At 49.3% G+C, this 23,389-nt stretch overlaps 1 protein-coding gene across 3 annotated transcripts in view; it reads right to left on the reverse strand.

Annotated features, from left to right (window-relative positions):
- sharpin (SHANK associated RH domain interactor) overlaps positions 1-23,389 on the reverse strand; it is a 44,178-nt gene that overhangs the window by 15,073 nt on the left and 5,716 nt on the right. Inside the window, exons 1-8 of one of the 3 annotated variants that reach the window (XM_033045034.1) lie at positions 22,114-22,339; positions 19,102-19,279; positions 18,281-18,415; positions 16,443-16,584; positions 9,708-9,798; positions 8,572-8,857; positions 5,011-5,165; positions 3,042-3,215 (exon numbers count right to left, since the gene is read on the reverse strand). In XM_033045034.1, the coding sequence (XP_032900925.1) occupies positions 3,042-3,215; positions 5,011-5,165; positions 8,572-8,857; positions 9,708-9,798; positions 16,443-16,584; positions 18,281-18,415; positions 19,102-19,279; positions 22,114-22,305 (1,353 nt within the window). In that variant the 5' untranslated portion in view covers positions 22,306-22,339. Of the gene's footprint in view, positions 1-3,041; positions 3,216-5,010; positions 5,166-8,571; positions 8,858-9,707; positions 9,799-16,442; positions 16,585-18,280; positions 18,416-19,101; positions 19,280-22,083; positions 22,340-23,389 lie in introns of those variants that run through there. The other 2 variants (XM_033045025.1, XM_033045042.1) reach the window with 2 other exon arrangements.

Genomic DNA, 23,389 nt, shown 5'->3' on the forward strand with positions numbered 1-23,389 from the left:
GGCTGAGGAGTGATTTTATTGAGGTGTACAAGATCATGAGGGGCATGGATAAAGTAAACACTCAGTCTTCTCCTGCGGCCTATAACATACTGAAGCTGCGGTCTGTGGAGCTTCTAGCCGCGGGCGCGGTGTGGACTTTTAAGAGCTCCGACCGCCGGCCTGCGGCCTATAACATCGTGAAGCCCCGGTATCCGGCAGGAAGCGGCTGATTCGGGACCTCCAAGCGGGACCGAGTGTCCATCCGTCCCGACGTCGGAGTTTCGAGCATCCTGACGAGAGGGCCTGTACATCGGGCCGTCCGTAGCGGCAACTGCGGAGGGTTCATGGCCCCGACCACGGATGAACAAAGGAGGAGGACTGACTGAATGTTATTGCCTTCCACCACAGTGAAGATGTTGATTCCACTGTGGTGGATGTTCATGTTATATTCTATTGTGTATTGTGCTCTTTTGTTTGTGTGGCTGCATGGTAAATCAAATTCCACTGTACCTTCATTGGTGCATGTGGCAATAAATGTGAACTTGAACTTGAACTTTTTCCCCAGGTGGAAGATTCTAAAACTAGAGGGCACATGCCACTCAGAGGGTAGTCCGTACCTGGAATGAGCTGCCAGTGGAAGCTATAGAAGAGGATACAATTATTTCCTTTGGTGTAAGTGGATACAATCAGTCGAAGAACAGTCCTGACCTGAAACGTCACCTATTCATGTTCTCCAGGGATGCTGCCTGACCCGCTGAGTTACTCCGGCACTTTGTGTTTCTTTTAGTATAAACCAGCATCTGCAGTTCCTTGTTTCTACATCCTTATAAGACATCTGGACTGATGCACGGACCGGCAGGATTATGGGCCGAAAAGAACTAGCCCAGTATTACAACTTGGTCGGCATGGACGAGGTGGGCCGAAGGGCCCGTTTCCGTACTGTACGACTCTAAGTGGAACAGGACCGGGTCGAACCATGACCACAACCATGCATTTTCATTTGCAATTAAACGACCAACAATTATGATCCATAGAGTGTTTTGACTTTAATTTGTTTTGTAAAAAGAAACAACAAAATATAGACATTTGAGATTAAGCTTTCGACTCCTACAACTTTACATTCTGCACCCATGTTTAAAATGTACAGGCTGTGTATAAGCTCTCACCAGTGTTGGAACATGAGAGGGGTGGGTGCTGTTCACACACAGACTCTGGCCCCCATGGGGTTGGGGGCCGCACAGAGGGCCAGCCGCCTGCTGGGGGGGAGGGGAGGGGAGGGGAGGGGAGGGGAGGGGGAGGGGGTGGGGGGAGGGGGGGGAGGGGAGGGTGAGGGGAGGGGAGATGGGGAGGGGAGATGAGGGGAGGATGAGGGGAGGAGAGAGGGAGGGGAAGAGAGAGAGAGGGAGGGAAGGGGAGGGAGGGAGAGAGGAGGAGAGAGGAAGAGAGAGGGAGAGAGGGCGAGAGGGAGAGAGGGAGAGGCGAGGGAGGCGAGGGAGGAGGAGGGAGGGAGGGAGGGAGGGATGGAGGAGGGATGGAGGAGGGAGTGAGGAGGGAGGGAGGAGGGAGGGAGTGAGGAGAGAGTGAGGAGGGATGGAGGAGGGAGTGAGGAGGGAGGAGAGAGGGAGGAGGGAGGGAGGGAGGGAGGAGGGAGGGAGGGAGGGAGGGAGGGAGGGAGGGAGGGAGAGAGGGAGGGAGGGAGGGAGGGGGAGGGAGGGAGGAGGGAGGGAGGGAGGGGAGAGATGGAGAGAGAGAGAGAGGAGGAGAGAGAGAGAGAGAGAGAGAGGAGAGGGAGATGACGAGAGAGAGAGAGAGAGAGAGAGAGAGAGAAAGAGCCAGGTGGGCTGGAGGCATCTCGGACTGCAAGCTCACCCCCGCCGACCCCCGCACACGGAGTGGAGCGGCCCAGCCGGTCAGTCGGGGGATATGTCGCTCTCTGCCGCGGTCAATCTGAGCTGGGCTAAAGGGGGCAGCCATTCTTCCCTCCTTGCCTTCTCCTGTTGAGTCAAACAAAACAAAAGCAAGAGAGGAAGAATGAATCTGCTCACCCCATCGTGTACAAGGGTAGGGGATTGGAGGGGGTGGGGTAGGGAAACACTGCGGTTTAAAGATTCACCGAGCTTTGTTTAAGTTCATGTTTATTGTCAGATGCATGCATGCACTGAGGGACACTCAGGGGCAATGAAAATCTTACTTTCAGCAACTTCACAGCCACAAAGAACAGTACAGCACAGTACAGGATCAGACCCTTCGGCCCACAATGTCCATGCCGACCATAATGCCAAGTTAGGCAGAGTTATACACACAGAAACAGGCCCTTCGGTCCATGCCAACCAAGACGACCCATCCACGATAGTGCCATCCCAGTTCCTCTGACTTTCCCTTTGCCAAAGTGGTGACTTATATTTTGCACAGTGAATCCGACCCGTTGTATCCTTCTCCTTTCTCTTAGCCGCAGCCCAGTCAGACGACACAGAAACAAGCCCTGAATCCCTACCTCTACACCAATCCCTTCCATTCTTCCCACCTTTCCATCAAAAGCTTCTTGTTAACTTGTGAGCTGGTCGCATCACAGGTCGGATTGGGAACAGCTCTGCCCAACACCGTAAGAGAGTTGTAGATGTAGCCGAGTCCATCACACAGACCAGACTCAGTCTATTCCGCCTACACTTCACGCTGCCTCGGGAAAGCAGCCGACATAATCAAGGACCACTCGCACCCCGGTCATTCCCTCTTCTCCACTCTCCCATCAGGCAGAAGATACGGATACGTGAAAGCAGCGGGGAAGAAGCTATTCCAGAATCTGGTATCCGTACGGACACCAGATTCTGGAATAACTTCTTCCCCGCTGTTACCAGGCAAAGAACGATCTGCCATAAGTCCCTCATTGTGGTACTTGCACTTTTTTACTGTATCCGGTACAAGTGACAGTAATAAATCAATGACACCTCAGCTCAATCGCATAGAGGGCTTTCCGTACCACAATGGATTCTGGGTAAATCCCACCCCATTGCAGAGCGGCCATTTTGTAAGCAGGGGCCCAGTAAAGTACGGTTGCATTGTACCTGTTGCGTTCTCAGAAGCTCCTCTTTCTCCTGCAGCATGCGACACAGCTCCTCGTCGTTGAGCGCATATTCTTCGGGTACGGGGTAGTCCTGCGGGCGAGGGCTGCTGCACATCTCACAGCCGGGCCGGTTGGGTTTGTTTATGTAGGTGCACTGCGCACAGGCCCAGCCTTTCTGTCACACACAACAGAGAACACACACTGCTTTATTCTGCAACCAAACCCGTGAAGAGATCAGTATCAGAGACATACAACGCGGAAACAAGCCCTTCAGCCCAACTTGCCCATGCCAACCCTCATGTCCCATCTACACTAGGACCGCTTGCTCACAATAGGCCTATATCCCTCTAGTCTAAACCTATCCATGTACCTGTTCAAAGGGAGGTAGGTATACAGAAACCGCAGCCACCTGCTGTGTTCGAACACGACCAGAAGCAGGAGCAGCCCATTCGTCCCCTCGTGCCTGCTGTCCCAATCATGGCACGCAATCTATCTCAGCACCATTTTGCTGCACTGATCCTTTGATTCCCCCCACATTCAAACCTGCCAATCTCACTGCTGCCAATATTCAGTGATGGAGCCTTCACGGGACTCTCGGGGGTGAGAATAACAAAGATTCACTACCTCGAGGGCCTGAGCTGCAGGGAGAGGTTGGGCAGGCTAGGACTTTATTCCATGCAGCACTCACAGCAGAAGGGTGAGAGTATAGAGGGTCTATAAAATCATGAAGGGAATAGATAGGGTGAGTGTGCAGAGTCTTTCACACAGGTAGGGGAATCAGGAGCTAAAGCTCATAGGTTTAAGGTGAGAAGGGAAAGATTTAATAGGGACCTGTGGGCAACATTTTCACCCAGAGGCACTCAGCGCTCTCTGTGTAAACAAACCTGCCTGGTACATCTCTTTTATACTTTGCCCCACTTACCTTAAAGCTATGCATTGTAGTATTTGATATTGCCAACCTGGGGTAAAGTTTCTGACTATCAACACCTCTCATACTTTTATACACTTAAGCCCCTGTCCCACTTTCCAGAGTTACCACGAATTCCCCCGAGTTTTCCCCTCGATTCAAACTCGGAACGGTAATAGCCAGCCGTAGGTACTCGGGGCTATATTTCTTACTCGTGGACATTTTTCAACATCCCGAAAAAACGTCCTGACTTACCCGATGCCCAGAGTACCTACGGCTGGCATTACGAGCCGCTGCGAAATATCTACGGACTCCTACGGACATTCTCCGAGTTCGGGAAAGTGGGACAGGGGCTTTACGAAGAAGGGTTCTGACCCAAAACCTGATATATAGTACGGTTTGACTGGATATCATGCAATTAAAGATATTCACAAAAATCTAAGCGCACATGACAATGATAATAATACACCAGAGAGACGTGGGGCATTGTAATAGTCAGAGGTGGAGTTGTCTTACAGTGACCACAGTGAGACAGTTCAGACAGTGAACCGTGACAGATGATCAAACAGCTGCTTCACAACAGGGATTGTGAAGGGATTAATCCCAATTAGAGAGAAGGAATCCCCAAGAGGCATAATCTGCTCGTAACAAAGGAGGTCACTGGACAGCACAGTGGCACAGCAGGTAGAGCTGCTGCCTAACAGTGCCCGAGACTTTGGTTTGAGTGTGGCCTCAGCTGCTGTGTGTGTGGAGTTTGCACGTTCTCCCACTTTCCTCCGGATGTTCCGGTTTCCTCCCACATCCCAAAGACGTGCGGGTTTGTAGGTTAATCGGCCCTCTGTAAATTTCCCATCGTGTGTAGGGAGTGGATGAGAAAGTGGGGTAACATGAAACTAGTGCGAACGGGTGATCGCTGGTCAGTGCGGACTCGGTGGGCCGAAGCGGGGCCTGTCTCCGTGCTCCATCTCTGAACTAGACTGAACCGAATAAACAATGACTGAACCAGCTGCCCGTTGTGGGCGAGGTAGATTGAGGCGTGATTGCCAACGGGTTCTGCCAGTACCTGTGCAGCCTGGTGCGTGGGAGAGGTTTGCTGCTGAAGCGGACTCCTCGTCTCCTGTGACACCGCCGGCTGATGCAACGTGGACTCCAGGTCAAGGCACAGGGCAGCGTTACTGAGGTCCGGCCTTCCCTCCCAGCTCGTGGCAAGCGCCCCACCTGCAGACACACATACCAGGACTTCACATGGAGCCGTCACCAAGCACCCTCCCTCACACTGCCCACCACACATGGCGCACGTTTGTACCACCTGGACACATTTCTCACACTCTGTTAATTTATAACTCAGCGGTATGAATATTGATTTTTTCCAACCTCAAGTAACTTTTGCTTTCCCTCTCTCTCTCTCTCTCTCTCTCTCTCCATTGCCTCCCCCACCCTAGTTCCCCGCCTAGTTTCACTGTCCTTCTGATTAATTTTACTGTTTGTATACCTCGTTGTCACCTTCCCCTCAGCCAACAATGAACCATTATACATTTGCTTGATCATCGTCTGCTTTGATCTGTCCTTTTCATGTCTTACATGTTCTTTGTACCCTTCCATATCTCGTTTCCATCTTCCCCGACTCTCAATCTGCAGTAGAGTCTCGGCCCGTAACATCACCCATTCCTTCTCTCCAGAGATGCTGCCTGTCCCTTTGAGTTACTCCAGCATTTAGTGTCTATTTTCAGTGTAAACCAGCATGTGCAGTTCCTTCCTACACATTAGAGTCATACAGCAACAAAACAGGCCCTTGTTTCTGCCGACCAAGTTGTCAATCTATGTTAATCGCATTTGCTGGCATTCATCAATCTAAATCCTTCCTATCCATACATCTGTTCAAATGTCTTTTGAAAGTAATTCAGTGCCCTCCATAATGTATGGGACAAACACCCATCATTTATTTATTTGCCTCTATACTCCACAATTTGCGATTTGTAATAGAAAAAAAATCACATGTGATTAAAGTACACATTGTCAGATTTTATTAAAGGCCATTTTTATACATTTTGGTTTCACCATGTAGAAATTACAGCTGTGTTTATACATAGCCCCCCCCCCCCCCCCCCCATTTCATGGCACCATAATGTTTGGGACACGTGGCTTCACAGGCGTTTGTAATTGCTCAGGTGTGTTTAATTGCCTCCTTAATGCAGGTATAAGAGAGTTCTCAGCACCAAGTCTTTCCATCAACTTTGGAAACTTTTATTGCTGTTTATCAACATGAGGACCAAAGTTGTGCCAATGAAAGTCAAAGAAACCATTGTGAGACTGAGAAACAAGAATAAAACTGGTAGAGACATCAGCCAAACGATAGGGTTACCTAAATCAACTGTTTGGACATCATTAAGAAGAAAGATTTGTTTAAGAAAGAACTGCAGATGCTGGAAAAATCGACGGTAGAAAGTAAGAAGAGAGCACTGGTGAGCTTACTAATCGCAATGGGACTGGCAGGCCAAGGAAGACCTCCACAGCTGATGACAGAAGAATTCTCTCGAAAATAAAGAAAAATCCACAAACACCTGTCCGACAGATCAGAAACACTCTTCAGTAGTCAGGTGTGGATTTGTCAATGACAAACAGAAATACAGAAGCTACACTGCAAGATGCAAACCACTGGTTAGCCGTAAAAATAGGATGGCTGGGTTACAGTTTGTCAAGAAGTACTTAAAAGAACAACCACAGTTCTGGAAAAAGGTCTTGTGGACAGATGAGACAAAGATTAACTTATATCAGAGTGATGGCAAGAGCAAAGTATGGAGGAGAGAAGGAACTACCCAAGATCCAAAGCATACCACCTCATCTGTGAAACACGGTGGTGGGGGTGTTATGGCCTGGGCATGTATGGCTGCTGAAGGTACTGGCTCACTTATCTTCATTGATGATACAACTGCTGATGGTAGCAACATAATGAATTCTGAAGTGTATAGACACATCGTATCAAGTTCAAACAAATGCCTCAAAACTCATTTGCCCGCGGTTCATTCTACAGCAAGACAATGATCCCAAACATACTGCTAAAGCAACAAAGGAGTTTTTCAAATCTAAAAAATGGTAAATTCTTGAGTGGCCAAGTCAATCACCCGATCCAAACCCAATTGAGCATGCCTTTTATATGCTGAAGAGAAAACTGAAGGGGACTAGCCCCCAAAACAAGCATAAGCTAAAGATGGCTGCAATACAGGCCCGGCAGAGCAGCACCAGAGAAGACACCCAGCAACTGGTGATGTCCATGAATCGCAAACTTCAAGCAGTCATTACATGCAATGGATATTCAAAAAAATACTAATCATGACTACTTTAATTTACATGACATTGCTGTGTCCCAAACATTATGGTGCCCTGAAATGGGGGGACTATGTGTAAACACTGCTGTAATTTCTACATGGTGAAACCAAAATGTATAGAAATGGCCTTTATTAAAATCTGACAATGTGCACTTTAACCACATGGGATTGTTTTTCTATTACAAATCTCAAATTGTGGAGTACAGAGGCAAATAAATTAATGATGGATCATTGTCCTAAACATTATGGAGGGCACTGTAATTGTATCAGCTTCCATAGCTTCCTTCATGTTCATGTGATAGGAGCAAATTAGGCAATTCGGCCCATTATGTCTACTCCAGCATTCAATCATGGCTGATTTATATTCCCTTCCCAACCCCATTCTCCTGCCTTCCCCCCGTAACCCCTGACTCCCGTACTAATCAAGCTTTAAAAATATCCATTGACTTGGTCTCCACAGCCTTCTCTGGCAGCTCGTTCCAGATACTGAGTGGCAAAGTTCCCCTGAGGTCCCTCTTAAATCTCTACCCTCTAATCTTAAGCCTATGCCCTCTAGTTTTAGAATCCTCTACCCTGGGAAAAATTACTGTGAGCACTCCCTTTATCTATGACCTTGTACATCTCAATAAGGTTGCCCCTTAGCCTCCTACACCGCAAAGAAAAAAGTCCCATCCAACCTCTCCCTATAATTCAAGCCCACAAGCCCAGGTAACATCCCGGAGAATCTCTTCTGCACCCTTTCCAACTTCCAAAGTATAATATCTCTGCTATTGCTGGGTGACCAAAACTGACACAGCACAGGACAGGAACAGGCCCTTCGGCCCACAATGTCTGTGCCGAACATGATGCCAAGTTAAACTTCAGGGAAATACGACCCAACTTTTGTACTCAGTACCCAGAGTAGAGGAACCAAAAACAAGAGGACATATGGTTAAGATGAGATGGGCAAGATTTAATACGGAACTGAGGGGCAATTTTTCCAATCAGATGGAAATGGTTAAATGGAACGAGTTGCCAGAGGAAGTAAGATCACAGAACACACAACTCCCTCTTCTCAGTTCTCCCACCAGTCTTATTGTCTCCGACTACATCCTTCTCTGTCCCGCCCACTCCCGACATCAGTCTGAAGAAGGGTCTCGGCCTGAAACGTCACCCATTCCTTCTCTCCAGAGATCCTGCCTGACCCGCTGAGTTACTCCAGCATTTTGTGTCCACCTTCGATTTAAACCAGCATCTGCAGTTCTTTCCTAAACTAAACTGATTCTCCCTGCATCCCCAGGCCTGCTGGGGCGACTCACCTTTGCTGGCAGGTAAGGTGCTGCAGTTCCACTTCTCGTGCAGCAGGAGGCTCGCTCTGCGGAGGACATGTGTGAGGGGCTCCCCGTCGGCCATGATGGCTTGGGCCTGGTCCTCCTCGTACTGTTGCCGGGACAGTCCGGCCAGCTTGCTGGAGAGCAGGTAGAGGAAGGCAGGGTCACGGTCCCTCTTCACCCCGTACGAGCTGAGCGTCCTGTGGTCGGCTGCCAAGCACTGGCCGACGATCCAGCGCTGGACCCCGGGGTGGAATCCAAACTCACGGAACACCTGCCGCACAACAACACCGACCCTTCATTTAGAAACAATGGCGGCACAGCGCCTGAGACCTGGGTTCCATCCTGACCTCGGGTGCTGTCTGTGTGGAGTTTGCACGTTCTCCCATGGGCCTCCTCCGGGTACCCCAGTTTCCTCCCACATCCCAAAGGCGTGCGGGTTTGTAGGTTAATTGGTCTCTGTAAATTGCCCCTAGTGTGTAGGGAGTGGATGAGAAAGTGGGATAACAGAATTAGTGCGAATGGGTGATCGATGATCGGCATTTTAGTTTTAGTCTAGTTTAGAGATACAGCATGAAAACAGGCAGATACAATTACATCTTTTAAAAGTTATTTGGTTAGGTGTGTGCACAGGAAAGGTTCAGAGGGATTATGGGCTTGTATGGGACAAACTTGGTCGGCATGGACAAAGTGGGACGAAGGGCCTGTTTCTGTGACATTGAGGACGGGAGGAAAGAAATACCAATACTGTAGCCATGAGGGTCCACACCTCCAGCTTGGGGCGACACGGTGGCACAGTGGTAGAGTTGCTGCCTTACGGCGCCAGGTTTGATCCTCGTTCTCCCCGTGACCTGCGTGAGTTTTCACCGGGTGCTCCCATTTCCTCCCACACCAAAGAAGTAGTTTTGCAGGTAAACCGGCTTTTGTAAATTGTAACTTGTGTGTTGGATAGAACTAGTGTACAGATAATCGATGGCTGCCATGGACTCGGTAGGCCGAAGGGCCTGCTTCCACGCTGTATCTCTAAAGTCTAAAAGCTGCATTCCCATCGGGATAGGCTGTGCTCCCTGCGCTCTACCACTGTGACGAAAAACATCACAATCACGTCTCCAGCATTGCCTTACCTGTTGCTTTAGTGTGTAGATTGTGGCGTAGGGGAAGACCTTCAGGACGATGGTGGCAGAAGAGGAGGCGTCCTCCACTCCGACTCTCAGGCTGGGGGGACAGAAAGAAGCCACAGGGCTTGAGACCTTCGCACACCCTCCTGACCCAAGCGCAATCCACTTCCCACACTCCACAGAGCCTCACGTACTTCCTGGAGACACAGAGAACTGTAGATGCTCAAATCCGGAGCAAAACACCAAGCGCTGGAGGAACTCAGGTCAGGCAGAATCTGGGGAGTGAATGGACAGACAACACTTCGGGTCTGGGGAAGGGCTCCGAAAGAGCTCAAGCTTGAAAGGCATTCCTCCACCAGGTGGCACTTCGATGGCAGCCTCGCTTACAGTTTGTCTGTCCTTTTCGGGTTTTTTTAAATTATTTTTAGTGTGTTTAAAAAGTTTGTGTTAATGTGGTTTGGTTTGTTTTATGTGGGGGGTGGGCGGAAGGGTCGGGGAAACCTTTTCTTTCCCCAATCTCTTACCTTGCCGGAGATGCGATTGTTTTCCGGATCGTATCTCCGGTCGCTCTGCGGCCTAACATCGTGGAGGTGGAGGCCTTGCTCGGGACTGAATTTGAGTCCCACCGCGGGGTGTGGACTTACCATTGGAGCCGATTCCTTGCCTGGGATCGACCCTCCAAACGCAGCCTGTGGATTTTAACATCAAGGAGCTCGCAGTCTCGGGTTGAGACCATCGTAGGGAAGCTCCAAAAGCCGCATGACGTTCGACTGACCCAGGGTCAGATCGCCCGGTGCGGGGGAGCTGAGATTCCCCCCGATGCAGGAGCTTGATCGCCCCAACGAGGCGGCCCGCCGCTGGCTACAGGAGTAAGATCGTCCTGTCAACGGAAGGTTAGAGGCCCCCGACCGCTGAAGGACAAAGAAGGGAGAGATTGAATGTTTATTCACCTTCTATCAGTGAGCAATGTGGAGGAGTCACTGTGGTGGACGTTTATGTAAAAATGTATTTTGTGTGTTCTGTTGCTTTTTATTTGTATGAAAGTATGGTAAATGAAATTCCTCGTATGTTGCAAAACATACTTGGCTATTAGAGTATGGTTATGATTATGAAAGTATGATTATGAGGATGTTGTCAGGACTAGAGGGTGTGAGCTATAGGGAGAGGTTGAGTAGGCTGGGTGTCTATTCCTTGGAGCACAGGAGGATGATGGGTGATTGATAGAGGTGTATAAAATCATGAGAGGAATAAATTGGGTAGATGCACATAGTCTCTTGCCCAGAGTAGGAGATTCGAGGACCAGAGGACATAGGTTCAAGGTGAAGGGGAAAAGATTTAATAGGAATCCGAGGGGTAACTTTTTCACACAAAGGGTGGTGGTATATGGAACAAGCTGCCAGAGGAGGTAGTTGAGGCTGCGACTATCCTAATGTTTAAGAAACAATTAGACAGGTACATGGACAGGACAAGTTTGGAGGGATTTGGACCAAACGCTGGCAGGTGGGACTAGTGTAGTTGGGACATGTTGGCCAGTGTGGGCCTGTTTCCACACTGTATCATTCTATTGCCGGTCCATTCCCTCCACAGATGATGCCTGGACCGCTGAGTTCCTCCAGCACTTTGTGTTTTGCTCACGAGCTTCATGATAGTTTCTTGAGCAAAGTTCATATGATGATATAGTGCAGGAACCATTCATCCCATCGTACCATGCCGGCTCTTTGAGAGGGAATTATCCACACAATTGGTGTAAAATGTCATCCTACTTAAATATATATCCAAACTCCATTGAAGGGATGGAAGCTGGTAAATGGGATTAGTGTAGATACATACTTGATGGTCAGCATGGACAGGGTGGGCCGAAGGGCCAGTTTCAGTGCTGCAACTGTATAACTATGAGAAACAACATCTTAAAAAATGTGCAGGAAGGAACTGGAGATGCTGGTTTACACCTTAATCACAAAATGCTGGAGTAACCCAGCGGGACAGGCAGAATCTCTGGATAGAAGGAATGGGTGACCCTTCCTCAGACTGAGAGTTAGGGGAGACGGAGATACTGAGATAAGGAAGGGTAAGGTGTGAAAAAAATATCAAAACAGATGATTATCAAGGAAAATGTAGAAATAGATCAGTTAGCTAGGGGAAAGTGACAACAAAGCAAACAGATAAAATATAATCAGGGTGACTCTCAGACTGGTCAGAGAACTGGGAAGGGGGAGGGATGGAGAGAGAGGGAAAGCAGGGGTTACTTGAAGTTAGAAAAGACAATATTCATGCTGCTAGGGTATAAGCTGCCCAAATGAAATACGAGGTGTTGTAACTCCAATTTGCGCTGGGCCTCACTCTGACAATGGAGGAGACCCAGGAGAGAAAGGTCAGTGTAGGAATGAGAGGGGAGTTAAAGTGTTTAGCAACCGGGAGATCAGGTAGGTTTAGGCAGACTGAGCGGAGGTGTTCAGCGAAAAGATTGTCGAGTCTGCGCTTGGTCTCACCGATATATAGGAGTCCACATCTGGAGGATACAGTAGATGAGGTTGGAGGAGGTGCAAGTGAACCTCTGCCTCACCTAAAAAGACCGTGAGGGTCCTTGGACAGAATCGAGGGAGGAGGCAAAGGGACAGGTGTTGCATCCCTTGCAGTTGCAGGGGAACGTACCTGGGGAAGGGGTGGTTTGACCCGAAACGTCACCATTTCTTCTCTCCAGAGATGCTGCCTGACCCGTTGAGTTACTCCAGCTTTTTATATCAATCCAGATACCGCCTGTCCCACTATCTTAAAAAACTTGATGTAGAAATATATTCTTAACCCGTTTAAATTTGTTGGTAAAAGCTGTGATTACCAGTTTGAAGACCATCTTCCCAGTAACTACAGTGCCCTTCATAATGTTTGGGACAAAGACCCATCATTTATTTGGAGAAACTCAGCGGGTGCAGCAGCATCTATGGAGCGAAGGAAAAAGGCAACGTTTCGGGCCGAAACGTTGCCTTTTTCCTTCGCTCCATAGATGCTGCTGCACCCGCTGAGTTTCTCCAGCTTTATTGTGTACCTTCGATTTTCCAGCATCTGCAGTTCCTTCTTAAACCCATTATTTATTTATTTGCCTCTATACTCCACACTTTGAGATTTGTAATAGAAAAAAAAAAATCACATGTGGTTAAAGTGCACTTTGTTAGATTTTAATAAAGGCCATTTTTATACATTTGGTTTCACCATGTAGCAATTACAGCTGCGTTTATACATAGTCCCCCATTTCAGGGCACCATAATGTTTGGGACACAGCAATGTCATGTAAATGAAAGTAGTCATGTTAGTATTTTGTTGCATATCCTTTGCATGCTATGACTGCTTGAAGTCTGCGATGGCCTTTATTAAAATCTGACAAAGTGTACTTTAACCACATGTGATTTTTTTCTATTACAAATCTCAAATTGTGGAGTACAGAGGCAAATAAATAAATGATGGGTCTTTGTCCCAAACATTGCGGAGGGCACTGTATCAGGCTCTTGAACACTGCACAACACTAACCTCAGCAACTGTGATCCTCTATGGACTGTGTCTTTGGCTGCACTACAGACTTCACTTTTTCACCATTATTGTTATCTGGCATTAAAGATAGTAATTTAATGTATTATTGATTACAGTATATTTATCTTGTGTTGTGATGTTAATGGGGTCTGTGAAGCTGCAGCAAGTAAGAACGACATTGTTCCATTGCCGAGACACATCGCTCTTGACTCCTGAATTACTCCAAAATATGATTATTTTTAAAAAAACATTAAACTTGCCCTGCTTGGAAAATTGCTGAGCTGTTGTGGAAACATGGAACGGCAGTTGCTGGAATCCCGAGTAGAACAGGAAGTGCTGCAGGAACTCAGCAGGTCAGACAGCACCTGTGGAGGGAAATGGACAGATGATGCTTTTGGGTTGGGTTCCTTCTTCAGACTCAAGACGACTCTGTTCTGAAGAAGGGCCCCGACCCGAATTGTCGTCCGTCCATTCCCCCCCTCCCCCCAGATGCTGCCTGACCTGCTGAGTTCCCAGCATTTTTAAGTTTTGCTATTAAAATCTACTTGGTTGGTCGGTGTTGAACATCCTCATTTCACTCCTGGCATTGGGAAGAAGGTTTAGGTGTCTGAACACCATCACTTCCAGGCTCAGGAACAGCTTCTTCCCAACAAACATCAGACTATTGAACATTACAACCACCAACTAAATGTCAAACTACAAACGTTCTTGGTTGCACTAGAGACTGGGCATTTTTGCACTAATACTGTTTTTTTTAATTTATTGAACGTCCTTGTTTATCATGTTTTTAGTTTAGCGATACTGCATGGAATCAGGCCCAACAGCCCACAAATCCACGCCCATCAATGATCACCCGTTCACGCTAGCTCTACCTTATCCCACTTTCTCATCCACTCCCTACACACTAGGGGCAATTTACAAAGGGCCAATTAACCAAAAAAAACTGCACTTCTCAGGGATGTGGGAGAAAACCCACGGGGTCATGAGGAGGACGTGCAAGTTCCACACAGACAGCGCCCAAGGTCAGGATCGAACCCGGGTCGCTGGCGCTGTACGGCTGCAACTCGACCGCTGCGCCAATGTGCCGCCCTTATCTATAAGTACAGGTGCACAACCTTTTATCCGAAGATCCAAATAACGAAAACCTCCGAATAGCGGCCATTTTTTCGGTCCTTGAAGAAAGGTCCTTGAAAACGTTCACCGAGGGCGGCCCGCAGAGGTGACAGCGGAACCTCCGGTCAGTCCTCGAAGAAAGGGGAACTAAATCCCCATTCATAAAAGAGAAGGTGAGGGTATATTGCGCGGGAGGGTTAATAATTGACAATATGCTGCTGCCTGCCCGCTGAGTTAAAAAGTTTCCACGGTAGACTCACGATACAGTGTAGATTGTTGCTCCCTTCAGTTTCACCCCACCTACGCCCCTCTGCTTCCCGGCCATGTGTGTGACCCCTTCCCTCTCCTCTCCAGCTCCCTGCCAATTGCACCGGCGCGGGGGCTTTGCACTGTCTTCACGTCGGCGATTGCAGCAGGACCGTGCCAGTCACCGGAGACGTCAGGACCAATTGGACACCGACCACCAGGCCCACCGCAAGCACGGAGAACCCAGAGACCCACAGCCAACAGCAGCCCAGCCCAGCCCCACTCCAACTACAGAGGAACCTGGGTTGCGGATGACGGGGCGCAGCTCGGGGCGCCGTAGGGGCCCATCGGGGAGCGGGTTCCTGTTGGTCCTGACGTCTCCGGCCACCTGCCATCCTCCGGGAACTGTACCGCCCTTGCAGGAGAGTGGGGTTGTTTGCAGTTGCAGAGGGAGGGGGCAAGGGCGGTACAGTTCCCGGTCTCAGTTCCAGTCCAGGGGGGTGGCCGGAGACGTCAGGACCAACGGGACACCAATATAATACAATAATAACAATACCTTTTATTTGTCATTTGAACCTCACATGAGGTTCAAACGAAATTTGGTTTCTGCAGCCATACAAAAAAAGAACCAAGACACACACCAACACAATTCAATTCACATAAACATCCATCACAGTGAGTCTCCTCCTCACTGTGATGGAAGGCAAAGACTTGTCTCTCCCCTGCTCTCCATTCCTCTCCCGAAGTCGAGGTCAAAGCCCCCGGCGGGCGCTAGCAAGTCCGCGGCCACTCAAAGCCACGCCGGGCGATGTAGGGCCCTGCCCCGGGTCTTGATGTTGGAGCCCCCGGCGGGCGCTAGCAAGTCCGCGGCAATTTACAGCCGCGCCGGGCGTTGTAAGGCCCCCCTCCAGGTCACTCTCAACCCCGTAATTCGGGCGGGAGAAGTCGCCGCTGCCGGTGCCCCGCAAAGCAGTCTCCCACTGGGGACCCGCGAGCTCCCGGTGTCACCATCCACCTGTCGGGTCGCAGCAGCTCGACCCCGCAGCTCTCCACGCTCCGAAGCTGGCTAGCTCCACGGAGGTAGGTCCGTAGGTCCACAGGCTCCACAGCTCCCACCGTCGCCCACCGACCCCCCAGGCCCACTGCAAGCACGGAGATCCCAGAGACCCACAGCCAGCAGCAACTCCAGCCCAGCCCCGCTCCAACTCCAGAGGAACACGTAGGGGCAGAAGCTGATGGTGTGCAAGGTACGTCTTGTTCTTGGGGTGGAGGATGAGGGGGCGCAGCTCGGGCTGTGGGCAAACTGCCACTTGTCGCCGTAGCGGCCCATCGGGGAGCGGATTCCTCTGGAGTTGGAGGGGGAGGGGGGTATTGTGCTGTTTGATCGCCCCCTGCTATCCCAGGGACAGGGAGACACAGCGGCTTTTTAGACTGGTGGACAATCACTTCCAAAGTTCTGCCCACACAGTCAGTACACCTCTCCTACACTGCATTTCATACAAACATTTATTCTGCAAGAAAAAACGACATTGAAGACTCAAACTCGCGATCGAGTAACTGCCAGGATCAAGGCGCAAACTCGCGACCTTGCGGATATGAGCCGAGCACTCTACCACTGAGCCAGCCATTAAAATCTACGCTAAAAAATTTCCATTCCGTAGACCGACAAATTCTGAATTACGAAAAGTGTCTGGTCCCAAGGCTTTCGGATAAAAGGTTGTGCACCTGTACTGTGTTTACAGGCCTGTTAAGCTGCTGCAATGTAAGAATTTCTTTCGTTTTGTTTTCAGTACATATGACAATTAAACACTTGATTTAACTCTATTGAACCCGGATGTAGCACTGTGAACCAAGGGTTACCTGATAGGCTGGCTGGGGTAGGAAAGCTCTTTCAGAGAGATGGCCAGGCAGGCTCTCTGCTGGGCAAGAGTCACCGCACACTCCGCCGACAAGGTGCAATCACCTGCTTCTATTGCCTGTGTCAGCTGCAGAACCAGGTCCTCTAGCGTTGGAAACAAACAGCGCACAAAATCAGTAACATCAGCATCACAGTTCCCAGCTGAAGATAAAAAAACTCACGGGGCAGGGACAGCGCAGGTCAAAGAGTGAAGCGTGTATGTCTTGAGAGGAAACGGTTCCCATTTACACGGTCTAACCCAACATCTACATCTGAGGTAGACTCTGTGGGGTGAAGCAAATGGCCACCCCGTCCATCCTTGTACCATGCTGGTGAATCTGGACCGTTCGCGATAGCTGCCTGTTGTCGGAAAATTTGAGGATTTTAAGGAAGACGAGTAGGCTATAATATGGTTAACCTTGGAGCTCACATACTTGGCTGGGAAAAAATGGCCAAGAATGTAGTCAGAATAGCAAAGCTGTTATATTCTGTTCAAATCTGAAGAAGGGTCTCGACCCGAAACGTCACCCCTTCCTTCTCTTCAGAGATACTGCCTGTCCTGCTGAGTTACTCCAGCTTTTTGTGGCTACATTCTGCTGAAAAGCAGGCTTCCTTATCTATTCGGGGGGGCAGGGTGGGGGGGGGGAGGGAATAGTCGTTTGCAGGTCTGTCTTGGTGCTTATCTGTTGCAACCTTCAGATTACAGCTGTTCTTTGTCACTGTGTATAGCAGGCAAGTCCCCCAGAGTTAACAAATGGCCTTTTTTTTTAAACCCCATCAATTCTCCTTACAGGAACATTTACATTTATGGTATCGACTTGTTCAATAAGGAAGAGTTTCAAAACAACAGGAAACATAAGATTAATATTAACTCTGGGGAAAGACAAAAATGGAAGGTTACAGAGACATTGATTAATGGTTTATTTCAACTCCACAAGTAACCATTGTGTCACAAGAATACACAATTTGTAGTTATTATGGCTTGTTGAAGCAGTTTGGGCTTGCTCACACTGATATACACTGATAAGGCCTTTTAATAAACAGACGTTAATAAACCCGAGGCTCTATAAGTCGCTGGTCAGGCCGCATTTAGAGCATGGTGAGCAAATTTGGGCCCCATATCTGTGGAAGGATGTGCTGCCTCTGGAAAGGGTCCAGAGAAGGTTTACAGGAATAATGAGTGGGTTAGTATATGATGAGCGTTTGGCAGCACTGGGCCTGTGCTCGCTGGAGTATAGATGGTTGAGGGGGGACCTCATTGAAACTTACAGAATAATGAAAAGCATAGATGGAGTGGATGTCGAGGGGATGTTTCCACTGGTGGGAGAGTCTAGGACCAGAGGTCAAAGCCTCAGAATTAAAGGGCACTCTTTTAGAAAGGAGATGAGGAGGAACTTCTTTAGTCAGAGGGTAGTTAATCTGTGGAACTAATTGCCACTCAGGGCTGTGGAGGCCATCAGTGGATATATCTTTAAGGCAGAGATATAGACAGATTCTTGATTAGAACGTTGTCAAGGGTTATGGGGAGAAAGCAAGAAAATGGGATTAGGAGGCAGAGATCAGCCAGGATTGCATGGCGGAGTGGACTCGATGGGCTGAATGGCCTAATTCTATTCCTGAACTTGTGACCTGTTAGATAGACTCACCACTGATCTACGAGCTGTTTTATTTTGTGTCTGTGCCTATTTGAGTAAAGTGAGATTATAGGGTACGGTAAAGTACAAAATTCCCTCCTTCCCATGGCAGGAGAGAACTGCATGTGTGTCCTGCGACACGTATGTCCCGCGATCGGATATCTCACCTGTGTGTGCCAGATCGGTGCCTGGCTTTGGGATGTCCGGACTGGCTCTGTGAGTGTCTACTCCGCTCTCGCAACTCCCCTTGCCCACTGCCGGCGGCGGAGGGCTCTGGCTCTGTGCACCGACCATGCTACTCGCTGCAGGGAAACAAAATCAATCAACACTGAGCAGGCCTGTGGGGGCCGAGGTACCTCGCGGTGGCAGGGCCCGCAGCGGGGGAGCACCACGTTGTCACTTTCCACCCCAAAACGCATCCCCCACAAGCCCCCCACCCCCAAAGCTTCATACCGCTGCTCACTTCCCCTCTCTCTACAACTAACACTCCATCACAGAGACCCGGCTCCCCACCCTCCACCCCATCTACACAGTGGCGGCACGGTGGTGCAGCGGTAGAATTGCTGCCTTACAGCGCCAGTGACCCTAGTTCGATCCTGACTATGGGTAGGCACAAAAAGCTGGAGTAACTCAGTGTGACAGGCAGCATCTCTGGAGAGAAGGAATGGGTGACATTTCAGGTTGGGACCCTTCTTCAGACTACGGGTGCTGTCTGTAAGGAGTTTGTACGTTGTCCCCGTGACAGCGTGAGTTTTCTCTGGGATCTCGTTTTCTCCCACACTCCAAAGACGTACAGGTTTGTAAGCTAATTGGCTTCTGTTAAATTGTAAAGGATAGTGTGTAGGGTAGTGTTATTGTGCGGGGATCACTGGTCGGCGCAGACTCGGTGGGTCAAAGGGCCTGTTTCCGCACTGTGTCTCTAAACTAAACTACACTTCATGCTGCCTCGGGAAAGTAACCAACACGCTTGCCCGGACGAGCCACCCACCCTTCTCCACCTCTCTCAGCGAGCTGGTGATGATGGTCGACCATCTCTGGGCCTCCTCCTCGTCATCGAAGTGACAGACCAGCTGGTTGGCCGGCTGGTTTCGCATGCTGATCCCATGGCACGTCGCGCTCTTGAATTCATACACGACGTCCTTTAAGTTAAGTTCATACAAGCTCTGCCGACAGATCAGAAAGATGAGGCAGGCCGGTTTAAAACCGCAGGAGAAACCCACACCCCAAAGGCAAAGACAGACACAAAGTGCTGTAGTAACTCCCCTCATGAGAGGAATACATCGGGTGAATGCATAGAATGCATAGAAGTACTGACACTTTTGAAAAATATAAAAGTGGATAAGTCTCCAGGTCCTGACAGGATATTCCCTAGGACATTGAGGGAAGTTAGTGTAGAAATAGCCGGGGCTATGACAGAAATATTTCAAATGTCATTAGAAACGGGAATAGTCCCCGAGGATTGGCATACTGCGCATGTTGTTCCATTGTTTAAAAAGGGTTCCAAGAGTAAACCTAGCAATTATAGACCTGTTAGTTTGACTTCAGTGGTGGGCAAATTAATGGAAAAGATACTTAGAGATAATATATATAAGCATCTGGATAAACAGGGTCTGATTAGGAACAGTCAACATGGATTTGTGCCTGGAAGGTCATGTTTGACTAATTTTCTTGAATTTTTTGAACAGGTTACTAGGGAAATTGACGAGGGTAAAGCAGTGGATGTTGTCTATATGGACTTTAGTAAGGCCTTTGACAAGGCTCCTCATGGAAGGTTGGTTAAGAAGGTTAAACTGTTGGGTATAAATGCAGGAATAGCAAGATGGATTCAGCAGTGGCTGAATGGGAGAAGCCAGAGGGTAATGGTGGATGGCTGTTTGTCGGGTTGGAGGCAGGTGACTAGTGGGGTGCCTCAGGGATCTGTGTTGGGTCCTTTGTTGTTTGTCATGTACATCAATGATCTGGATGAAGGGGTGATAAATTGGATTAGTAAGTATGCAGATGATACCAAGATAGGGGGTGTTGTGGATAATGAAGAGGATTTCCAAAGTCTACAGAGTGATTTAGGCCATTTGGAAAAATGGGCTGAAAGATGGCAGATGGAGTTTAATGCTGATAAATGTGAGGTGTTACACCTTGGCAGGACAAATCAAAATAGGACGTACATGATAAATGGTAGGGAATTGAAGAATACAGTTGAACAGAGGGATCTGGGAATAACCGTGCATAGTTCCTTGAAGGTGGAATCTCATATAGATAGGGTGGTAAAGAAAGCTTTTGGTATGCTAGCCTTTATAAATCAGAGCATTGAGTATAGAAGCTGGGATGTAATGTTAAAATTGTACAAGGCATTGGTGAGACCAAATCTGGAGTATGGTGTACAATTTTGGTCGCCCAATTATAGGAAGGATGTCAACAAAATAGAGAGAGTACAGAGGAGATTTACTAGAATGTTGCCTGTGTTTCAACAACTAAGTTACAGAGATAGGTTGAATAAGTTAGGTCTTTATTCTCTGGAGCGCAGAAGGTTAAGGGGGGACTTGATAGAGGTCTTTAAAATGATGAGAGGGATAGACAGAGTTGATGTGATCAAGCTTTTCCCTTTGAGAATAGGGAAGATTCAAACAAGAGGACATGACTTCAGAATTAAGGGACAGAAGTTTAGGGGTAACATGAGGGGGAACTTCTTTACTCAGAGTGGTAGCGGTGTGGAATGAGCTTCCAGCGGAAGTGGTGGCGGCAGGTTCGTTGGTATCATTTATAAATAAATTGGATAGGCATATGGATGAGAAGGGAATGGAGGGTTATGGTATGAGTGCAGGCAGGTGGGACTAAGGGAAAAAAGTTGTTCGGCACGGACTTGTAGGGCCGAGATGGCCTGTTTCCGTGCTGTAATTGTTATATGGTTATATGGTTAATTAGTTTGCACGTTCTCCGTGTGACCATGTGGGTTTTCCACAGGCGCTCCGGTTTCCTCCCACATCGCAAAGACATGCAAGTTTTTTTAGGTTAATTGGCTTCTGTAAATTGTCCACAGTGTGTAGGATAGAACTAGTGTAAGGGTGTTTGCTGGTCGGTGTGGACTCGGTGGGCCAAAGGGCCTGTTTCCACTCTGTATCTCTAAACTAAACTTACCTGTTTCTCACCTAATTTACCCAGTCCACTGGGGACAACTTCACCTCTCACCTTACAATTACCCTTAGTTAAGTTAGAGAATACAGTTTTGTTCCCATGGTGTTTACCTCAAACTGTATCTGAACTTCCAACATATTCTCTGAAAGAATCGTCACACAAAAGGAGACGTATTAATCGTTCCTCACGACCAAAATGAACTAGCCTATTCCCAGTTGGGTTCAGTAACAGACTGTTCCCTGACGCATTCCCCCACTTCTTCTTTAATGATCCACTAGCCAGTTTGGTTCATCCAGTCAATATGTAGATTAGAATTTCAGTTCCCTTCAAACTTGCCGGCGACATTTCTCCTATGGACAGGTCACAAACTACTCCCACCTGCCACTTCTATCCCATGCTGTTATGTTTAGGCTTATTATTGTCACGTGTACGGAGATAACACTCCCTCACTCCCCCCCACCCACCCACCACCACTCCAGGGCGCTCCCTCACCCACCCCCCCCCCCCCCCCGAGCGCTCCCTCACCCCCCGGGCGCTCCCTCACCCCCCGAGCGCTCCCTCACTCTCCCCCCCCCCCCCGCGCTCCCTCATCCCCCGGGCGCTCCCTCACTTCCCCTCCCCCCCCCGCGGGTACCCTCACTCCCACCCTCCCCCGGGCGCTCCCTCACCCCCCGGGCGCTCCCTCACCCCCCGGGCGCTCCCTCACCCCCTCGGGCGCTCCCTCACTCCCCCCCCCCCCGCGGGTACCCTCACTCCCACCCCCACCCCCGGGCGCTCCCTCACCCCCCCGGGCGCTCCCTCACCCCTCGGGCGCTCCCTCACCCCCCGGGCGCTCCCTCACCAGGCTGTTGCTGCTGTTGCTGTTGCTGCCGCTGCCGCCGCCGCCGTGTCGCCAGCCCAGCCGGAAGTCCCCGGGCCGCTCCATGCTGAGCTGCAGCCGCAGGGCCGAGCGGCGGCCGCCTCCCTCCCACACCTGGCACGACATCAGCACGGTGCCCAGCCCCTGCCCCGGGCGCTCGGCCGCCGGCCCGGCCCGCAACCCCCGCGCCTCGCCCGACGCCATCGCCGGATCTTCCCGCCGTGACGCCGCACCGCTGCCGTCTGTGCGCTGCCTTCAGCTGCTCGGGCGGCAACAGGAGGTCCGGGCAGGACGTCCTCCTGCACCAACTTCCCCAGCGCAGAGAAATGCACATCTCGGTCCGAAACACTGAGCCAATGTATTGTCTGAAGGGTTTCGGCCCGAAACGTTGCCTATTTCCTTCGCTCCATAGATGCTGCCGCACCCGCTGAGTTTTTACAGTACAATTGTGTACCTTGGAGCCAATGTATTTGTTCTGTTCATGTTAACTTGGTTTCTCTTTCCATGTGCTCACCTGCTGTGTAATTCCAGCACTTTAGTGTCATGGAGCTCTACAGCAAGGAAACAGACCATTTGACCCAACTCATCCACACCGAACAAATTGGCATTCTGAGCTCGTCCTATTTGGCTCATATCCTTCTAAACCCTTTCTATTCATGCACCTGTCTAATTATCTTTTAATCATTGTCATGATACCTCTTCCCCTGTCAGCTCCTCTTCTTCTTCTTTGGAGTTTTACGGCAGCCGGCATCCACAATGTTGTATTGCTGCCACCTTCTGGCTTCACTCCACAGTCCTCGTGTCTTTACATTATATCCTTTTTATAAGGCCAGAGGCCCTCAAGAAATTAAACAACACCTTTACTCCTTTTCCTTCCCCTCCATACTCTAGAATGTTCTTTTCTGATATATCTGTCATTCCAATTTTCTTCATTTCACTGATCAAAACTCTTCTTTCTGTTTCATATCTTCTACATGCAACTAGGGCATGCTGAACTGTTTCCGGCTGATGGCATTCCTCACACAGCCCAGTAGGATGTTTTCCCAACATTTTTAATGTGCTGTTCAGGTGAGTGTGTCCTATCCTCAAACTTGCTAATACTACCTGTTCTCTCCTGTTCCCCCCTCTTCTTGCTGTAATGCCCACTCTATTTTGTAGCGAATAGAGGTGTCTCCCCTTTGTCTCCTGTTCCCAGTATTGTTGCCATTCCTGATTTATTTTCTTCCACACAATGTGTTTTCCTTCAGATTTGGATAATTACCTCTATGTTCTCTTTTTTAACGGCCTC

The sequence above is a fragment of the Amblyraja radiata genome, chromosome 2 (genome assembly GCF_010909765.2).
Source record: "Amblyraja radiata isolate CabotCenter1 chromosome 2, sAmbRad1.1.pri, whole genome shotgun sequence".
Taxonomy (NCBI): domain Eukaryota; kingdom Metazoa; phylum Chordata; class Chondrichthyes; order Rajiformes; family Rajidae; genus Amblyraja; species Amblyraja radiata.